This window comes from Bos indicus, chromosome 19, assembly GCF_029378745.1.
Source record: "Bos indicus isolate NIAB-ARS_2022 breed Sahiwal x Tharparkar chromosome 19, NIAB-ARS_B.indTharparkar_mat_pri_1.0, whole genome shotgun sequence".
Classification (NCBI taxonomy): Eukaryota; Metazoa; Chordata; class Mammalia; order Artiodactyla; family Bovidae; genus Bos; species Bos indicus.
The window spans coordinates 16188307-16208280 of record NC_091778.1 but is presented as its reverse complement, the minus strand read 5'-3'; the positions used below and the strand labels follow the sequence as shown (position 1 = coordinate 16208280).

Below are 19974 nucleotides of genomic sequence, written 5' to 3'. Positions count from 1 at the left end.
TCTGCACACAACCTTCAATCTTCCTGAGAACCTCCTGCAACTTCAGATTTTCTTGAACAATAAAAAATGCTAAAACCATATTCAAGGAACATGTTTAATGGAAAAGAATCCCCAATGTAAAAACTTCAATTCTGTTACAAGATAAACTAAGACATATTAAAAACTCTAAGAGTTTGAGCAAAATTTGTTTGAACTGGGTAGCGTAAACCAGAAGTGGTTGGGAGTATTCCACCAACAAGAACTAGGGAAAAGGCTTTTATAGAAAAGAGGTGAACCCTGGTGGTTCAGTGGTTAAGAATCCTCTTGCCAGTGCAGGGGATGTCAGTATGATCCCTGGTCGGGAGCTAAGATCCCACATGTTGTGGGGCAACTAAGCCTGAGTGCAGCAACTACTGAGCCCATGTGCTGCAAATATATAAACAAAACAAAACAAACAAAAACAGAAAAAAGGTGGAAGCAAAGCAAGGGAGTTATTTGATTGGCTGTAGCTTAAAAGTGTGCATGCTTAGTTATGTCGAACTCTTGGCAACCCCCAAGACTGTAGTCTAGACAAATTTGGAAAACTCAGCAGTGGCCACAGGACTGGAAAAGGTCAGCTTTCATTCCAATCCCAAAGAAGGCAATGCCAAAGAATGCTCAAACTACCGCACAATTGCACTCATCTCACACGCTAGTAAAGTAATGCTCAAAATTCTCCAAGCCAGGCTTCAGCAATATGTGAACCGTTAACTTCCTGATGTTCAAGCTGGTTTTAGAAAAGGCAGAGGAACCAGAGATCAAATTGCCAACATCCGCTGGATCATAGAAAAAGCAAGAGAGTTCCAGAAAAGCATCTATTTCTGCTTTATTGACTATGCCAAAGCCTTTGACTGTGTGGATCACAATAAACTGTGGAAAATTCTTCAAGAGATGGGAATACCAGAACACCTGATCTGCCTCTTGAGAAATTTGTATTCAGGTCAGGAAGCAACAATTAGAACTGGACATGGAACAACAGACTGGTTCCAAATAGGAAAAGGAGTACGTCAAGGCTGCATATTGTCACCCTGCTTATTTAACTTCTATGCAGAGTACATCATGAGAAACGCCGGGCTGGAAGAAGCACAAGCTGGAATCAAGATTGCTGGGAGAAATATCAATAACCTCAGATATGCAGATGACACCACCCTTATGGCAGAAAGTGAAGAGGAACTCAAAAGCCTCTTGATGAAAGTGAAAGTGGAGAGTGAAAAAGTTGGCTTAAAGCTCAACATTCAGAAAATGAAGATCATGGCATCCTGTCCCATCACTTCATGGGAAATAGATGGGGAAGCAGTGGAAACAGTGTCAGACTTTATTTTGGGGGGCTCCAAAATCACTGCAGATGGTGACTGCAGCCATGAAATTAAAAGACGCTTACTCCTTAGAAGAAAAGTTATGACCAACCTAGACAGCATATTGAAAAGCAGAGACATTACTTTGCCAACAAAGGTCCGTCTAGTCAAGGCTATGGTTTTTCCTGTGGTCATGTATGGATGTGAGAGTTGGACTGTGAAGAAGGCTGAATGCCGAAGAATTGATGCTTTTGAACTGTGGTGTTGGAAAAGACTCTTGAGAGTCCCTTCGACTGCAAGGAGATCCAACCAGTCCATTCTGAAGGAGATCAGCCCTGGGATTTCTTTGGAGGGAATGATGCTGAAGCTGAAACTCCAATACTTTGGCCACCTCATGTGAAGAGTTGACTCATTGGAAAAGACTCTGATGCTGGGAGGGATTGGGGGCAGGAGGAGAAGGGGACGACAGAGGATGAGATGGCTGGATGGCATCACTGACTTGATGGATGTGAGTCTGAGTGAACTCCGGGAGTTGGTGATGGACAGGGAGGCCTGGTGTGCTGCAATTCATGGGATCGCCAAGAGTCGGACACGACTGAGCGACTGAACTGAACTGAACTGAGACTGTAGTCTGCCAGGCTCCTCTGTCCATGCAATTCTCCAGGCAAGAATACTTGGAGTGGGTTACGATTTCCTTCTCCAGGGGATCTTCCTGACCCAGGGATCGAACCGACATCTCTTGTGTCTCCTGCTTTAGCAGGTGGATTCTTTACCACTAGGGTCACCTGGGAACCTCGGGCTGTACCTTAAGCAGTTGGCATTATTTGGGAAAGGCTCGTTAGCTATTTGTGATTGGTTGTCCTTCAGTGTCTTAAAACTGAGACAATACAGGGTTAGGGTTCTTTCGTTTAGTTGTTGCTTTGTTTTTAAATTGAAGTATAGCTGATTTACAAGGCTGTGTTAATTTCTGCTGTTTAGCAAAGTGTGGTTTGGGTTTTTCTTACTTAGTTGCTGAGGCATTGAAGCCACCTCAGACTAATGGGTTCCTTGATTAATTAATTTAACATTTCCCTACACTTTTCTTTAAAAAAATTTTTATTTGGTTGTGTTGGGTCTTCGTTGCAGCCCACGGGAAATTTGTTGCTCACAGGCTCAGTTGCTCCTCGGTGTGTGCAAACTTAGTTCCCCAACCAGGGTTAGGGTTAGTGTGGGATCTTAGTTCCCCTCCCAAGGATTGGAAAGTGGAGTCGTCACCACTGGCCCACCAGGGAAGTCCCTTTCCTACCTTTTATAAGTCCTTATCCACAAGCAGATACGCACAGTTTTATTTTACCACAAGTGCCATCAGAGTGAATCTGCAATTCTGTTTCTGCAAACCAGTGCTTTTTCCAAGTTGCCTCTGAGTCTTTTCATTTATGTCTTTGATGGCTGCAATATATTTTCATCCAGCTGGTCTTTATTGCAAGTTACTTTGTTTCTTGTTCTGAATTATGTTCTTGGACTACATTCCCAGGAGCAGGGTTATAGGGCAAAAGAATATAAAGAAGTTTTGAAGACCCGGTCCTTGCCCCAGCCCCTGCACTTGGCTCATGGTCAAGGCCTCAGTAGCCAGACTTCCCTCCTGACCTTTGTTATTTCCTTTGCACCTTCAGGCCGCCAACAACCTCATTGTCCTCAGCCGTGAGGAAGCGGGGGCCGAGAGGATCTTCCAGAACAACGGCGTGGCCCTGCTGATGCAGCTTTTGGACACGAAGAGGCCTGAGCTGATGCTGGCTGCCGTGCGGACCTTGTCAGGCGTGTGCAGTAGCCACCGAGCTAGGGTGAGGGCAGGGGCGGGGCTCGTGGAGCAAAGGGCTGCCAGCCTGAGGATGGGGCGTTGACCTGTGGGCAGGGCATAGCTGGCGCGGATAGACCCTGATACGACGTCTAAAGCGGCCCCCCTCAACCTCGGTTGTATGGTCCCAGATTCAACGGAGACTGATCCTCTGGTTTGTTTCTTTGAGCTGAGAATGGGTCTGACTAAATAAAGAATAAGGGCTTCCCTGGTGGCTCAGATGGTGAGGAATCCACCTGCAACGCAGGCAACCCGGGTTCGATCCCTGAATTGGGAAGATCCCGTGGAAAATGGAATGGCTACCCACTCCAGTATTCTTGCCTGGAGAATTCCACAGACAGAGGGGCCTGGCCGGCTACAGTCCATGGGGTCACAGGGTCGGACACGACTGAGTGCCTAACACTGTCACACTTAAAGATAAGTTTATTGAGAGTGGTTTCTGAGGAAGAGCTGAAGGCAATGGCTCTGACAGTTCATGGTTTTTCATACTAAATCTTCAAAACCCAGTGTGTGTTTTACACGCACAGCCCATCTCAGTGTGAACTTGCTGCATTATGCATGTTCAGTGCCTCCCCTGGGGCCACAGGCCACAGTACTGGAGGGCGCAGCTCTATCCCTCTGGAAAGGGGCATGGCTTGAGTCCGGGGCTTGCCGGGGGCCACGGGCCCCGTGAGACACTGGCTGCCTGGGCTTCTGTCCCGACTGCATGGGGTGGCCCTCACCCGCTCCCTAACCTGCACGGCAGCTGGAAGGGAGGGGCAGCCAACTGACCGTGTGCTTCCCGCTGGGGGTGTCTAGGCCACAGCGACCCTCCACGCAGTCCGGATAGACCGAATCTGCAGCCTCATGGCGGTGGAGAGCGAGGAGATGTCTCTGGCCGTCTGCAACCTGCTGCAGGGCATCATCGACGCTCTGTCTGGAGAGGACAAACAGGAGCATCGGGGGAAGGAAGAGGCCCTGGTTCTGGGTAGGAGGCGGTTTTCAGCTTCGGTTCAGGGCGGGTGGAGGCAAGGAAGTGCCAGTTACTACCTCAGACTGAGCATTCATGTACGTGGAAGTGGCCCGGTTATATTTTTCCATTTATTTTTTGACTATAAAAGTAACAGAGGCACAGTCACATTTACGAGAGCTAAAACGTGGAAGCAACTCAAGTGCCCCTCTATGGATGAATGGACAAATAAAAGGTGGTGTCTGTCTCTACAATGGAATATTGTTCAGCCTTAAAAAGGCAGGAAATTCTGACACAGGCTACAGCGTGGATGAACCTTGAGGACCTTATGTTAAGTGAATAACCCAGTCACAAAAACACAAATACTGTATATGCCACATATATGAGGTTTCTTTTCTTTTCTTCGTTTTTCTTCCAGCTGCAGACCTTAGTTTCCTGACTAGGGATCAAACCCATGCCCCCTGCAGTGGAAGCATAGAGTCCTACCCACTGGACCACCAAGCAATGCCCTGTGTTTTCTGAAACAGTCAAACTCATAGAAACAGAAAGTTGCATGATGGTTGCCAGAGACGGGGAGGGAAGAGGAAATGAGTTGTTTAATGGGAATTTCAGTTTTGCAACTTGAAAAAGTTTAAAAAAGTAACTGGTGGTTCAGTGGTAAAGATCCCACCTGCCAGTTCAGGGACGTGGGTTTGATCCCTGATCCAGGAAGATCCCACACGCCTTGGAGCAACTATTGAGTCTGTGCTCTAGAGCCTGGGAGCCGCATCAGCTGAAGCCTCTACATCCTGGAGGCTGTGCTCTGCAACAAGAGAAGCCACTGCAAAGAAAAGCCTGCACCTGGCAACTGCAGAGTAGCCCCCATCCACCACAACTAGAGAAAAGCTCATGCAGCAACGAACACCTAGCCCAGCCAAAAATAAGTAAATAAAATTATTTTAAAAAGTAACAGAGGCTTATTGGAGAAACTTGGAAAATTTTAGAAATATGTAAAATGAAAAAAAAAAAAACCAACGACCTGTAAACATCCCTCCAGATAACTACTATCATCACTGCTATGTGAAATTTTCCAGTCTTTTTTCTTTTTTAAAAACACATTTTTCACATTATTAAATTCTTAATTGTATTTTTGGTTGCGCTGGATCTTCAGGGCTGTGCATGGGCTTTTGGTGCGGAGCATGGGGGCTGCTCTTCGCTGCGGTGCAGTGGCTTCCCTCGTTGCACAGGCTCTAGGCACATGAGCTTTAGGAGTCGCGGGCTCTAGACTGGGGGCTCAATAATTGTGGTGCACGGGCTTAGTTGCTCTCAGCATGTGGGATCTTCCCAGACCTTCCCAGTAAGATGTCTGGGTCGAACCTGTGTCCGCTGCATTGGCAGGCCAATTCCTATCCACTGTACCACCTGGGAAGTCCCTTTCCAGTCTTTTTTTTTTCCTATCCATTCATATAAATATTTATTTAATGAAGTTGGAATTCAACTTGGATGTTGTTGTTATTCAGTTGCTAAATCATGTCTGACCCTTTGTGACCCCATGGACTGCAGCCTGCCAGGCTTCCCTGTCCTTCACTATCTCCTGGAATTTGTTCAAATTCATGTCCATTGAGTTGGTGATGCCATTGAACCATCTCATCCTCTGCCACACCCTTTCTGATCACCCTTCGAGGTGTTGTCTAGAATCCTCCCTCCCTTCTTTGGAATGATACTCTCCCGGGAAATTCCAGGATCTGGAAAGCAGTGGATTCGATATTTCCAGAGTCCTTCCAGAAGCCCCAGCCATCCCTGGTGCGATACATGTCAGACATCCTAGTCCTCTCCATTCACACCTGTCCTCTCCTTCCTCAGACTCCAAGAAGGACCTGAAGCAGATCACCAACCACCTGCTCGACATGCTGGTCAGTAAGAAGGTGTCTGGCCAGGGTAGGGATCAGGCCCTGAACCTGCTCAATAAGAACGTCCCCAGGAAGGACCTCGCCATTCACGACAACTCCCGCACCATCTACGTGGTTGATAACGGTGAGGAGGTGGGAGGGTCTGGGGCTCACGCCAGCCTTTCCAGTGGGCACTGGGGAACCAGGCAACAAGCAGAAGGTGGAAGGAGTGTGGCTCTTGTCTGGGAGAGGTCTTCATTCCCAACTGAAAAGCCAGGAAAAGACATTAGCATGTCAGGATCCACCAGTGGGCTAGTGAAGGCGTCGGTCCTGGCTCTGAATTCAGAGCCTGAACGCACACAGAACACAGTCAAAAACATCTGGGCAGAGTTTCCTGTGGCAAGTGCCAAAAAACCAAACCAAACTTCACCAATGGGAGTAACATTTCTGAAGTCTCATGCTGGCAAAATGCAGGCCTTCCAGAAGGGAGAAATGGCATCAGTGTACTTTATACAAAGACCAGTAAGAGTGCTCCAGAAAACATCCATTAAATTTGTCAGCTCCAGGGCGTCACCCCTGGAGATAGCCCTAAATCACTTTCAGGTGTTCAGGAATCATACTTATGGCTTTATGATCTCCTGTGATAAATTCTCCCACAGGTATCATGACATTTAGACCATACCTTTTCTAAAATGTTCAAGCCAGCTTTTATCAGCTTGACCTTTATTCTGTTTTGATACAGCACTTGTCTTGTTTGGTTTTCACAGATCTCAGCAAAGTTCATGTGCTTAGACTTGAACATATTACTCTAGTGCTTAAGCCTCCTCCACTCAACACTTCCCTCCCTCCCCACCCCAGTTCTGGTCTTCTCTGCACATATCACAAAGGCTGGGCATTGACAATGTACTTCTCTCTGCACGAGAATCTAGGCCCAACAACACGGTTTATGGGATAGAGTGGGTGAGGAGCAGTATCTGTTATTCTAGGCACTGAAATAAATAGCATTTAGGTAAAAAATAGTGTAGACTTAAAGTATCTAGGTATCTGGTTAAAAGCTGCAATGTGGGAATTCTTTGTTGTGAAAACTGGGCTGGAGGACTTGGGTAGGGGAGTGACCAGGATGTCAAGACTGAAGTGAGTTTCTGGGTTCAGGGAGGGGCAGACACGGACAAAGGGGAGGTCCAGGGTGTTCTAGCAGAAGAGAAATGAGATGCTCAGGATGAGGGCAGACTGAAGGGAAAGCTAGGGGATGAGGCTGGGGACGTGGAGCAGTTGCATTTCATGAAGCCTTGGAGAGCCAGGCTGGGAGGTGGGGTTGGTTCCTCAGGCCCCTTCCAATGACTCCTCAGTCTTGCCAGTGCTTTTGTGTTTGTGTGCTAAAATACACAGCACAAAATTTACTGCCAGGCACTTTTAATGCCCCCGCCCCTGATCCAGAGTATCATGCCTCCCAGTGTTTACCTAGAATGCCCCACCCCCGCCCTTAACCTGTGCCATCCTAGGTCTGATCAGCTCCTAGCCTCCACTGCAACCTGGCTCTGAAATCAAGCTATCGTCCCTGAGGCAGTGGAGCCTCACAGTTAACATCGTGGTCTTTGAAATCAGAGAGGGTCCCTGCTATGTCACTTGCCAGCCTTGTGGTCTTGAGCAAGTTACTTAACTTCTCCATGTCTTGGTTTTCTGCTCTGAAAAATGGCAATATTAATTTCTACTCACCAGTAGGGTCAATGTTAGGATTAAATGAGATAGCATGTAGAAAGCTCCTGGCACACAGTAAGATAACCTTATTGTAATCTTTATACATCTGTCTTCTCTATTGTAGTCTGAGCTTTTTGACATCAGGGTTGTCCTTTATTTTGGTAGCTAGCACCCCATTTACTCATTCATTCTTTTATTCGACAAAAATGTAATGGCTGAATTAGCCTGGGGGGTAATAGGAAGCCTTTGAAGATTCTTCAACAGGAGAAGGGATAATCATCATAATGGTAAATATCCTATTTGCTAAATAATTAATAAATATTTGGTGTCATGATGTGTCTAGATTAGCACTAGGCCAATGTTTCCGTACATTATCTTGGTGAATCCTCAAACTCTATGAGGTAGGTAGTATCATTCCCATTTTACAAAAAAAGAAACTGAAGCATGGGGAAAAGAGAATATAAAACAGTATTTGAGGAAGATTATACATCAACCCACAGAACGTTAGCACTGGTCAGTCAGTTCAGTTGCTCAGTCCTGTCAAACTCTTTGCGACCCCATGGATTGCAGCACGCCAGGCCTCCCTGTCCATCACCACCTCCCGGAGCCTACTCAAACTCATGTCCATTGAGTCGGTGGTGCCATGTAGAGTCCTCTGAGCTCAACTAGTCTTGACTGTGTAAATGTGAAAATGAGGCCCTTGACGGGAGGCGAATGGCTCAGGTAGGGGCAGAGGTGGGTGTGGAGCCTGCGTCTCTAGGCTGCATCCCAGTGCCCTTTGCGCTGGATGAGCCGCGTGCTGCCTGAAGGCGGGCTGCAGAGAGCTGGGCGAGGAGGGGCGTTTGTGAGGACGGGGCCTGGCCGGCATCTTACGCTTGCTGCCGTCTGTCCTGCAGGCCTAAGGAAGATCCTGAAGGTGGTGGGGCAGGTCCCAGATCTGCCGTCCTGCCTGCCCTTGACCGACAACACCCGCATGCTGGCCTCAATCCTCATCAACAAGCTCTACGACGACCTGCGCTGTGACCCCGAGCGCGACCACTTCCGCAAGATCTGCGAGGAGCACATCACGTGAGTTTCCCGGAGCGTCGTGTAACAGAGCGGGGGTCTGGCTGCTGGCCCCTCGAAAGCCAACAAAGAGGCAAGGCTGGTGGGAAGGAAAGCTTGCTTTGTTTCAGAGGCCGGCAACCCGGGGGTGGAGGGGAGGGTGGGCTCCTGTCCAAAGACTGACCTCCCCTCCAGCCCCACCACCACCCTGCTGACAATCAGTGGGCAAGAATTTTTATAGATGGAGGGAGGGGTTCTACACACAGAAACGGCACCGTCAGCGCTGGCAGTCACCTTGAAATTGGTCATCAGTGGTCTGACCAGCATCATCTTGCTTGTTTTCAGTCCAGTTAGTCTTTAGGGTCAGTTTGTTCCCATTTCTCTGAGGCCAGTTCTCAGAACTGTGGCAGCATTTATCACGGCCACACTCCAGTTATCATGTAATTGACTATTTCCACCTGGCGAGGGTTTCAGTATCTTTAAGACAGCTCACAGGATATGGCTCAGAAAATATTATCTGTGACCCTTGAGAAACTAAAGGAGAAACTAAACCTTTGACTTAGCTTAATGACTAAACTATTATTATTTGGTTTCATTTGACCGTTTTCCTTTGTGTCTGCATTTTCCCACTTCTCCGATCAAATTTGTTGTTCAGCTGAAGTTTTTCCACAGACCAAAGGCAGGTTGAAGACATGGTGGGGAAGGACATAGGGTCCTGCTCCATTTCAGTCGGGCTCTGTATTAGTCAAATTTAGCAGCTTAAAAACAAGAAGTATCATTTATTATCTCACAATAGGACAGCAATTTGGCAGAGGTTCGGCTGGGAGGTTCTGGCTTTGGGGCTTACAAATTAGCCACATGTTGTCCTGGGCTACTGTCATCCGAAGGCTGGACCGGGGCTGGAAGACTTTCCAAGACGCTGTGCCCATGTGGCTGGCATGTTGGTGCATGCTCTTGGTTGGAAGCTACGGTTCCTCCCCGTTTGGATCTCTGCTCATGGTAGCTGGCTTCTCTTTTCCTTTACTCCAATAATCCTCAAACTTGGGAATTGTTCAGATTTCTGGGACTCAGTAGTCTGGGTTGTGGCTCAGGAAGCTGCATGTTTTAAAAGCACTAGGGGAGTCTTGGGAGGGTGGAAACTCTCCCTTCACTCTGCTTTCCTTTCTCTATCCCAGGGGTTGACAGACTTCCTGTAAAGGGCCAGAGAGTACGTTTAGGTTTTATGAAACATGTAGGTCTCTAACACAATGAAAAGAAATAATAAAACTACTTTAAAATGTAAAAAACGTTCTCAGCTTCCTGGATTCGGGTCCCAGCGAAGTTGGCTCAGTCCCATAGTTTCCCCTGATCCGACTTTGAGTCACTTTTAAGGCTCCTCAGGGGTTTCCAGTGGTCTTTCTCTACCTCAGCTTCAGGGTTTGTAAGTAACTTGTTTTTCATGAAGGCCCCAACTGAGTTCCAGTAACTATCTCCCAGCCAGTTAAGTTTGGATAGAGGTTTGCCTGTGAATGCTGCCTCTGTGGTCACCTGGCACTGAGTCGGGGGTCACCACCTTCAACAAGTGGAGCCTGAGGCTGCCACCTCCCACCCCCAGGGGCTGCTTTGTCAGGGGCCAGGGACTGGGTGGAGGTTCAGATACCAGCTGGCATTGGTTTAAAGGGCAGACCTCAACTCATTATTATTTTTTTTTAAATAATTTGTTTATAGCTTCGCTGGGTCTTCGGTGCTGCGTGCGGGCTTTCTCTAGTTCCGGCAGGTGGGGGCTACTCTCTAGCTGTGATGCCTGGGCTTCTCGTTGCGGGGCACAGGCTCTAGGCGCAAGGGCTTCAGTAGTTGCGGCTCTCAGGCTCCAGAGTACCAGCTCTAGTTGTGGCACAGGAGCCACAATCAGGAAAGGTTCTGGATTCCCCAGCACCGAGCAGGAAGATGAAGCACAGGGCACGGATTGTCTGGGCTGCATGGGCTCTTGGAGCTCCCAAAGCCAGCCCCTCTCCCCAAGATGGACTCACCCACTCACCCAGCCAGAGGCAGAAGTGGGACCGGAGCTCAGGTGTCTGACTCTTGCGCCATGTTCTCCTTTCGCTTATATCCCTCCGCTTTTACACTGTGCACGTCTGCCCTGATCCCCCACAACGAACAAACCTGGGCGGATCTCGGAAGGATCGGGTGTCCCCAGACAGAGATCTTCCTGTAGAGTAGATGATAGTGGATTTTGAAAGCAAGACAGAACCTTCCAGCCCTTCTAGTCCAACCCATCGCCCTAACTCAACGGGGGAAAGACTAGGGCCAGACAGGGGAGCGACTGGGCCAGGTGGCGTCATGATTCAGCCGCATCGGGGAGGCAGGTGGTGTGCCGGGCACCGTGGTAGCCCTGTTGTGCTGTGGTGGCTGCTGTCCTGTCCCAGCAGACATCCCGGCTTCCGGGAAGCCTGTTGGCTGACAGGTCTCACCTGTCACCTCTCTCTGGGGACTTGGTTCAGCTAAGGATAGCTATTCACCTTCCCAGGGCAGCCAGCATCCAGTGGTTCGTCCCTCACTCCAACTTGGAACAACTTTGAATGGTTTCTCAGCTCTGGAACTCTTTGCAGGCTGAGGCTTTGTCATGACTGCATCACAGTCCAGCACCTCCTTCCATCCAGTCCTGATTTCTTCCCTTTCCCAACAGGTGTTGATCCCGAGATCTCACCCTAACAAATGTCCTGAGTGTCAGTCCTCATCTGGGTGGGATTCTGGAGGAAGACAACGCCTGGCACATCCATTATGTCATCTATCCTCATCATAACTCTGAGAAGCAGTAGTGTTATCGTCAGTTTCCAGATCAAAAGCTGAGGCTCAGAGAGGTTCAGTGACTTGCCTTAGGCCACACAGCATATGGGTTGTGGATTTAGGATGCACAACCAAATCTGTCTGCCCCCAAATCTCCCACTCCTCTGACCACACTGGCCTTCTGTTTTAGGGGCACGTTTGACCCCCAGGACATGGACAAGAATGTGATTGCCATCCAGACGGTGTCGGGGATCCTGCAGGGCCCCTTTGACCTGGGCAATCAGCTGCTGGGACTGAAAGGTGTGATGGAGATGATGGTGGCTCTGTGCGGCTCGGAGCGTGAGACGGACCAGCTGGTGGCCGTGGAGGCCCTCATCCACGCCTCCACCAAGCTCAGCCGTGCCACCTTCATCATCACCAACGGTGTGTCACTGCTCAAAGAGATCTACAAGACCACCAAAAACGAGAAGATCAAGATCCGCGCACTGGTGGTGAGTGGGCTGGGTACCAGACACTGCGCCAGGTACCAGGGATGCCAGAATGAATGGGATGTGGCCCCTGTCTTTGAGGAAACCAAGCCACCCACAGGCCTCTGCAGAGCAGGGTGATAAGCAGAAGACTGTGAGAATGTGGATTCAGGATGGGAGACCATGCTACATAATGACTGTCTCCTTAATTTTTTTTTTTTAACCATGGGGTTTGCAGGATCTTAGTTCCCCAAAAAGGATCAAATGCCCTCTGCATTGGGAGCAGAGTCTTAACCATTGAATCCAACAAGTCCCTGCTCGACGCCTTTGAACAACTCAAACGCTGATGAGCCTTTGTCCAGCAAGTACTTTCAGTGCAGACTCCAAAAACTCAGTTAGTTTCCTTACTTGGTTTCTACATAGCACAGTTAAACCTATTGCATTTTTTACCATTTTCATTGTATAAAAATCACTTTCATTGACCTTTTTCTTGTCAACAATTACAGTGAAGATTTGAGTCATTGATCTGTTTTTCTTTTTTGGTTTATATCAGTTTTGTTTTTTTTTTTTTAAACTGATTTTAGCTTCTACCATTGTGAGTTTTCTCTTATGGAAGACAGACTCCCCCTCCCCCGCCCCCAGCAAGAGTCCAGTTTTTCCTGGGTAAAAATCTGCACATCTGAATCTTCCCCCTCCAAAGTGATTTCATGGCCAGGTTTTGTGCCGTAAGTTTTATCCTCATGTGCCATGAGGTTTCAGTTGTGTTAGTATTTGAGCTTCCCTGGTGGTTCAGATGGTAAAGAATCTACCTGCAAGGCAGGAGCCCCAGGTTCAATCCCTAGGTCAGGAATATCTCCTGGAGTAGGGAATGGCTACACACTCCAGTATTCTTGCCTGGAGAATTCCATGGACAGAGGAGCCTGGTGGACTATAGTTCATGGGGTTGCAAAGAGTCGGACAACACTGAGCGACTAACACTAGTATTATCCTAGCTGATTTTTCAAAACGACACGACACGAAGCACCTACGGGGACAAAATAGTGGGCAAGGGGCAAGAAGTAGAGTAAAAGCCTCCAGCTTTGTGGGCATCCACCCTAACCTGGAAGCCTCAGGGAAGGCATCTTGGGAGAGGTGACACCTGACCAGAGTTCTGTAGGATGCAGAGAGGTTGATCCAGGCAAAGCAAGGGGGCAGAATATTCCAGCCTCAGGGACGTGTTTGAGCAGGGCCTGGTCCCCAAGCCTGGTGTCTCTAATCCTACAATCCTCCCCTCCTCCCCAGGGACTCTGTAAACTTGGCTCGGCGGGCGGCACAGATTACGCTCTCAGGCAGTTTGCTGAAGGCTCAACAGAAAAGCTGGCCAAACAGTGTCGCAAGTAAGGGTTTTCCCCTAAGCCCACCATCTCCTCTCAGGGATGTGCCCTAGCGGACGCCAGATCCTGAAAAGCCGCCCACCTGCCTGCTCCCCTGGATCGCTTCACTATTGCCCGAGCCTCGGGACCCTTCCCCAGAGCTTCCCCTCCCCCAGGTGGCTGTGCAATGCATCCATAGACACCCGGACCCGGAAATGGGCAGTGGAGGGCCTGGCCTACCTCACGCTGGACGCCGACGTGAAGGACGACTTTGTTCAGGACATCCCTGCCCTGCAGGCCATGTTCGAGCTGGCCAAGGCAAGTGTGGCCCTGACCTCTGGCCCTGGGATCTGCTGGATTCAGGCCCACGGTCTGTCTGCTGAGCCTGGGAAATTGGACATCCTCCCTTCCTCATCCCGACTCCAGCCCCTTCTCGTCGTGTAAACCTGGGTTGGTCATTTCCCTCTGTCTGGTCCTTATCTTTCCTGACCGTGAAATGGACTCACACCTCCTCATACCTTCCAGGCAGTGGGAGGATGAGTGAGATGACTGTAGTTTTTTTTCCCTGGAACCCCTTCCGGGAGTGAGGTCTTCAGGGACCAAGAGGTCTTTTTTGGGCCCCTTCCCTCCTTCCCAGTCCCTCCCAGGTGCCTTTCTTCCTCTGTTGGGCTACCGCTGGACCCCCCGCCCCCCACCAATGGCTCTTTCTCACCACAAAAGGCAGAAGTGTGGGAGGGCGTTTCCATCAAAGGCTGTCCAGGTCCCACCCCATCCCACTGGGCTTTTGAAAGGAGCACAAAGCAATGGGAACACTCAGAGGATGTCCACGCATGCTCTGGGTGCTTTTGAGGGGGGCAGGAGAAATTCCTGCCGCCCCACGCGAGCAGAGCCAGTTCCTCTGCCTCTGGGCCTCGCCAGCCACGCGAGGGAGCCTCTGGGAAGCAGTGGTTTGTTCTCAGGTTTCCTTTCTTCCTGTCCCCACCCCCGCCACCATCACCATCCACCACCTCTGTCTCCAGACCCCCGACAAGACCATCCTGTACTCGGTGGCCACCACCCTGGTGAACTGCACCAACAGCTACGATGTCAAGGAGGTCATCCCCGAGCTGGTGCAGCTGGCCAAGTTCTCCAAGCAGCATGTGCCTGAGGAGCACCCCAAGGTGGGGATGAGGATGGCTGAGAGCGGGAGAGGGCTGTCCACACCGGACCACCAGAGAGGTGGGACGGAAAGTTAGTGATATTCGGGTGGTGTGTGTGTGTGTGTGTGTGTGTGTGTGTGTGTGTGTGTGTGTGTCTGGGAGGATTTGACAGATGATGCAGATAAAGTGCAGGCTTGGTGGCTCAGACGGTTAATAAGAACCTGTAACACAGGAGACCTGGGTTTGATTCCCGGGTCTTAAAGATCCCCTGGAGAATGAGATGACAACCCACTCCAGTATTCTTGCCTGGAGAATTCGGTGGACAGAGGAGCCTGGAGGGTTTTAGCCCAAAGGGTTGCAGAGTCAGACACAGACTGAAGTAACAGCACGCACGCATGCAGATAAATTGAAGAGGATTGTGGTCAATTTCCCCCACTAGGGGGCGCTTGTGTTCTTCTTAGTTTAAATGTTCCACAGACGTGGAGGGGGAATCAGCAATTTATAGTCTGGGAAACCAAAGGAAGCCACGATGAATGTTTTGCAATTTATGTGGTTGATTTCATGGACACAAGACAGTTCATTATATTTCATGTTTTCAACATTCATGCAAATTTTACTTTCTGGGATATCTGGATTTTGGTGTGTTGCATTAACTACCAGAGGCTTTTTATCCTGTGCTTTAAAAAAAAAAAAGTTACAATCAGAATGTATCTATCATCTTGTATCCAGTTTGGGGAAAATACTTCAGGTCTTTAGGCATGCAGGATCTCAGTTTCCTCAGCGGGGGTCTAACCCAAATCCCCCTGCTGTGGAAGCTTGGAGTCTTAACCACTAGAAGTCCCACTGAATAATTTTTTTTAATTAATTAATATTTATTTTTGGCTGCACTGGGTCTTGTTGCTGTGCAAGGCTTTCTCTAGTTGTGTCGAGCGGAGGGCTACTCTTCATCGTGGTGAACAGATTTCTCATTGCGGTGGCTTCTCTTATTGCAAAGCACAGGCTCTAGGCCAATGGGCCTCGGTAGTTGCGGCTCAGGGGTTTAGCTGCCTTTCAGCGTATCGGATCTTCCTGGACCAGGGATCGAACTCATGCCCCCTGCATTGGCAGGTGGACTGTTAGCCACTGGACCACTAAGGAAGTCCCTGAATAATTTTTTTAAGCTGCATAGGATTTCATGCAGGCAAGGGCATATAGCTAATATGTTCTGCCACTGTGAAGTTCAAATGTGGCTACCAGAGACTGTCCACAGCTGTCAGCAGCCTCTTCTCAGATGCTCTGAGGATTATCTGTGAAAAGTGAAGTGTCTCAGTCCGACTCTTTGTGACCCCATGGACTGTAGCCTACCAGGATCCTCTGTCCATGGGATTTTCCAGGCAAGAGTACTGGAGTGGGTTGCCATTTACTATTCAACCCTGAGGCTGGCTCTGGGTTTCTGGCAAAATCCAATCCATTGTTTTATCTGCTCTCTCCCCTCTCACTCTGCTCCCAGGCATAGCCTAATGGAAAGCCAGCCTTTTGCAAGAAAAGGAACACACAGGTCATCTAGTGTTTGGGATGATCTTCCTTATTTCAGGATTGATCTCCTTGCCACCTTTTCATCTTCCCAGGACAAGAAGGACTTTGTGGACATGCGAGTGAAGCGGCTTCTGAAGGCCGGCGTCACCTCGGCGCTGGTCTGCATGGTGAAAGCAGACAATGCCATCCTCACTGACCAGACCAAAGAGCTGCTGGCCAGGTGCGGCTGCAGTGGCCCGCAGCTGGGGTCTGAGGGGCCTGCAGGCAGGAGGCTGGGTGGGGACATAGAGATGGCCAGGGGAGTAAATGAGGGAGGGAGCCACTGGGGTCTGGAGAGGAGGCTGGAGGGGATCCACACGGAAGAGTGACGTGTCAGGGTGGGCTTTCCCGGGTGCAAGTTTGCATTGGGAGGAAGGAGGTCACTGTCCGTCCTGGTGACCTGGTTCCCAGACCCTGACATGCCAGAGGGGAAAGGCATAGTTTCCATACAGCCTGATGGGGAGACAGACAGGTTCACAGTTACAACACAGTGGGTGCCTGATGGGGATAAACAGAGCACAAGCAGTGGCAGCCCACTGGCCAGAGGGGAGGGTATGTAGGTGGGCAGCCAGGAAGGCCTTCTGGAAGATGTGACAACTCAAGGGAACCCTGGAGGAAAGAAAGAAGCTGCTCACATGCAGCGCAGGGAAGGGGTCCAGGCGGAGGGAACAGCATATGCAAAGACCCTGAGGATGGAGGGAGAAGGAATGAATGAGGTCACACTTCTCCAGGAATGTGTCTGGAGCATGGAGTGCACAGGGGAGGGTGGTGCTAGATAAGACCAGAGAGGAAGGCAAGGGCCAGATCATGGAGTTCTGGGGTCCCTCCAGGCGGAAGAATTTCTCCTGGGTGGTGGACTGTAGCTTGAAAGGTTCCTTTATCCATGGGATTTTCCTGGCAATAATACTGGAGTGGCTTGCCATTTAGTTTTCCAGGGGATCTTCCCTGGGATCGAACCTGGGTCTCCTGCATTGCAAGCAGACGCTTTACCATCTGAGCCACCAGGGAAGCCTAGTGAGCCATTTGGTATCTCCCTAAGTAGGGATGGGTCCACTTTTTGCAGCTGCCTTTGGCCTCTCTTCCTCCCCAGCCACTCCCAAGTATCTTCCCAAGGTTAGTTCTGGGGCAGGTGCACACTGGGAGCGCTTCCCAGGGTTTTACTGGGCCTCACTTGTTGGCCTGCTGATGCCTGGGAAGGGCGTGCTCATGTCCTGCATGTCCTGTATCCTTGCTCTCCAGGGTATTCCTGGCACTGTGTGACAACCCAAAGGACCGAGGCACCATTGTGGCTCAAGGTGGTGGTAAGGTAATTGAGAGGAATAAGGGTCTTGCCATCCAGGAGGGTGCTCCACTGGGGAGGAGCTGTCTCACATGTATGTGTATGTGTCTCTGTGTGTATGTGTGTATGTCTGTGCATGTGTGTAATCTGTGTGTATGTGTGTGTGCATGATCTTTGCCTGGCCCAAGAATCATGCAGCCCCTGCCCCAGCCCGACCTCTTGGAGTACGGTTATTCAGGAACCTGTGTTGTCTGTGCCTCAGTCTGTGATGTGTCATGGGATTTACTGTGGAATCCCATTTATCCTCCTTGCTACTGGAAGCAAACAGTGCAGATAGAGACCATGGGCTTTGCTATGGGAGGCTTGTCATTGAGTCTTGCTTGTCCCTTTTTAACTGCACAACTTTGGGCAAATTACTTCTCTCTCTGACTCATAGTTTCCTCTCTGTAAAACAAGGGAAAACACCACACAGTTAGATTGTAGAATGTCACAGGATTAGAGAAAATACACTTAAAAGTGTTGGCTCATGGGAGGTGCTCAGTGAATGGCTGCTCTCATGATTAGCTTTGACTTAGGTAGAAAGGAAAACATCAGTGTCTTGATTTTTCCAAAAGCCAAACGAATGTATACGGGTTGGGGAGAGTGCCTGCGGAGACCTCCGTGTGTGCTGGGGACCAGGGGGAGTGAATCGATGATTAAGAATTTAACTGTTTTCTGTGATGCTCAGGAGTTGACTCTGTTGCTGAATCTTCTTGAACTTCTGATGGAAGAGACAGTGGCTGGACAGGGAGGCTGGGGAGAGAGGCTCTGTATATGTGACCAAGGAGTGCTTCTGCCCTTTCCTTGCAGGCCCTGATTCCCCTGGCTTTGGAGGGCACAGACGTGGGCAAGGTGAAGGCAGCCCACGCCCTAGCGAAGATCGCCGCGGTCTCCAACCCAGACATCGCCTTCCCCGGGGAGCGGGTGGGTGGCCAGGGGTGAGGGGCGCAGAGATGATGGGAGGAGTCTGCTCCCAGGGGCCTTTCTCCTTGTCACCCTCCCCCTGGCTTGGGAGGGGGCATGGTGCTATTATAAAGAGGGCGATGAGTTGGAGGGGCATGGATTCCAGCCCTGGCTCTGACAAACAAAGCTGCAAAGTAAAGGAAATAACCCCACCCCTCAGGATCATTGTGGAGGTGGAATCAGACAATGGGTAGGCAAGTGCATTGGAAATTCCAGAGCCGGGCACCTGACTCTAGTAAACTCTAGTACTCTAGTAAACTCTGGTAAATGACTGGCAGAGATGGTCTCCATCTGATGGCACCTCGACCCCTTCTGCGTAGGTGTACGAGGTGGTGCGGCCCCTCGTGAGTCTCCTGAACACACAGAGGGATGGCCTCCAGAACTATGAGGCTCTCCTAGGCCTCACCAACCTGTCTGGGCGGAGTGACAAGCTCCGGTGAGTGGGGGCATGGAGGGGATGGGTGGAGAGTGGTGTCGCGCCAAGTGTCGGAAATGTCCCAGGAACTGTGTGTGCGTGCCTCCGAGAACTAGCTGGAAGGCCGTGGGTAGAAATGGGTGTGGGAAGATGTGAGTTAACACTTGGAAAAACTCCAGTTGAAGGTGCAAAGCCAAAGGAGACTGGAAAAACACGTCCTTCTGAAGTAGTAAAAGAGATATCAGGTGGATGAGGAGTGGGATAAAGTGTATTCCTCCTTGGAAGCAAGGGGATGGTGGAATTGCACTGAAATTCTTTAAGTGGCAGAAAACTCAACTCCAGTCGGTCTCAGCATAATGGGAATTTAATGATTCAGGATATTGGGAGTCATAATGACTCATCTAGGATAATCCAGACTCAGGGGCAGCTTGATTCAGGGGTTATAAGGCTCTCCCAGAATCTACTTCTCTCCCCCTGTTCTGTCCATATTGTCTTAATTATCAGACAGACTTTTCCTCTTTCTCATGATCACATGAGGGTTACTCCAGACCTCACATCATGGTTTCATCTCCAGCAGGAGAGAGAAAGACATTCTCCAGCAATAATATAGGAGGATCGCCAGCTGGGTGACATGTTTATCCGAGATCTCACTGCTATGGCCAGGATGCTGTGCTCTGTCACTGGGGACCCCTCCTGGGGGTGGGATTGTTGTTGGTATTGTTTTAGCCACCAAGTCGTGTCCAATTCTTTTGAGACCCCATGAACTATAACCTGCCGGGCTCCTCTGTTCAAGAGATTTCCTAGGCAAGAATATTGGAGTGGGTTGCCATTTCCTTCTCCAGGGGCTCTTCCCAATCCAGGGATCGAACCTGCATCTCCTGCACTGGCAGGCAGATTACTCACCACTGAGCAACCGGGGAAGCCCAGAGGTGGGATTACCACTATCTAGACGGTGCTGGCTGAGGATCTTGGAATGGCCCCTGGGGGCCTAAAACCCCAAATGGTCTTTACAGAGGACTCAGCAGGCTCTCTTCCTCCACTCCTCACACCCTAGAAAGAAGATCTTTAAGGAGAAGGCCTTGCCGGACATTGAGAACTACATGTTTGAGAACCATGACCAGCTGCGGCAGGCGGCCACTGAGTGCATGTGCAACATGGTGGTGAACAAGGAGGTGAGGGGCTCAGGATGCACGTGACCAGGTGTGGAGAGGGGCCTGCATGTGGTGAACAAGGAGGTGAGGGGCTCAGGATGCGCGTGACCAAGGCGTGGAGAGGGGCCTGCATGTGGTGAACA

General features: G+C 49.9%; 1 protein-coding gene across 1 annotated transcript in view; it reads left to right on the top strand.

Moving 5' to 3' along the window:
* Positions 1-19974, top strand: part of UNC45B (unc-45 myosin chaperone B) — a 33031-nt gene that overhangs the window by 7129 nt on the left and 5928 nt on the right. The window contains exons 6-18 of the mRNA XM_019981646.2: positions 2966-3133; positions 3946-4114; positions 5939-6109; positions 8559-8730; positions 11663-11963; positions 13221-13315; positions 13468-13609; positions 14311-14451; positions 16038-16165; positions 17224-17290; positions 18113-18226; positions 18586-18701; positions 19735-19852. Coding sequence (XP_019837205.2) covers positions 2966-3133; positions 3946-4114; positions 5939-6109; positions 8559-8730; positions 11663-11963; positions 13221-13315; positions 13468-13609; positions 14311-14451; positions 16038-16165; positions 17224-17290; positions 18113-18226; positions 18586-18701; positions 19735-19852 — 1902 coding nt within the window. The remainder of the gene's footprint in view (positions 1-2965; positions 3134-3945; positions 4115-5938; positions 6110-8558; positions 8731-11662; positions 11964-13220; positions 13316-13467; positions 13610-14310; positions 14452-16037; positions 16166-17223; positions 17291-18112; positions 18227-18585; positions 18702-19734; positions 19853-19974) is intronic.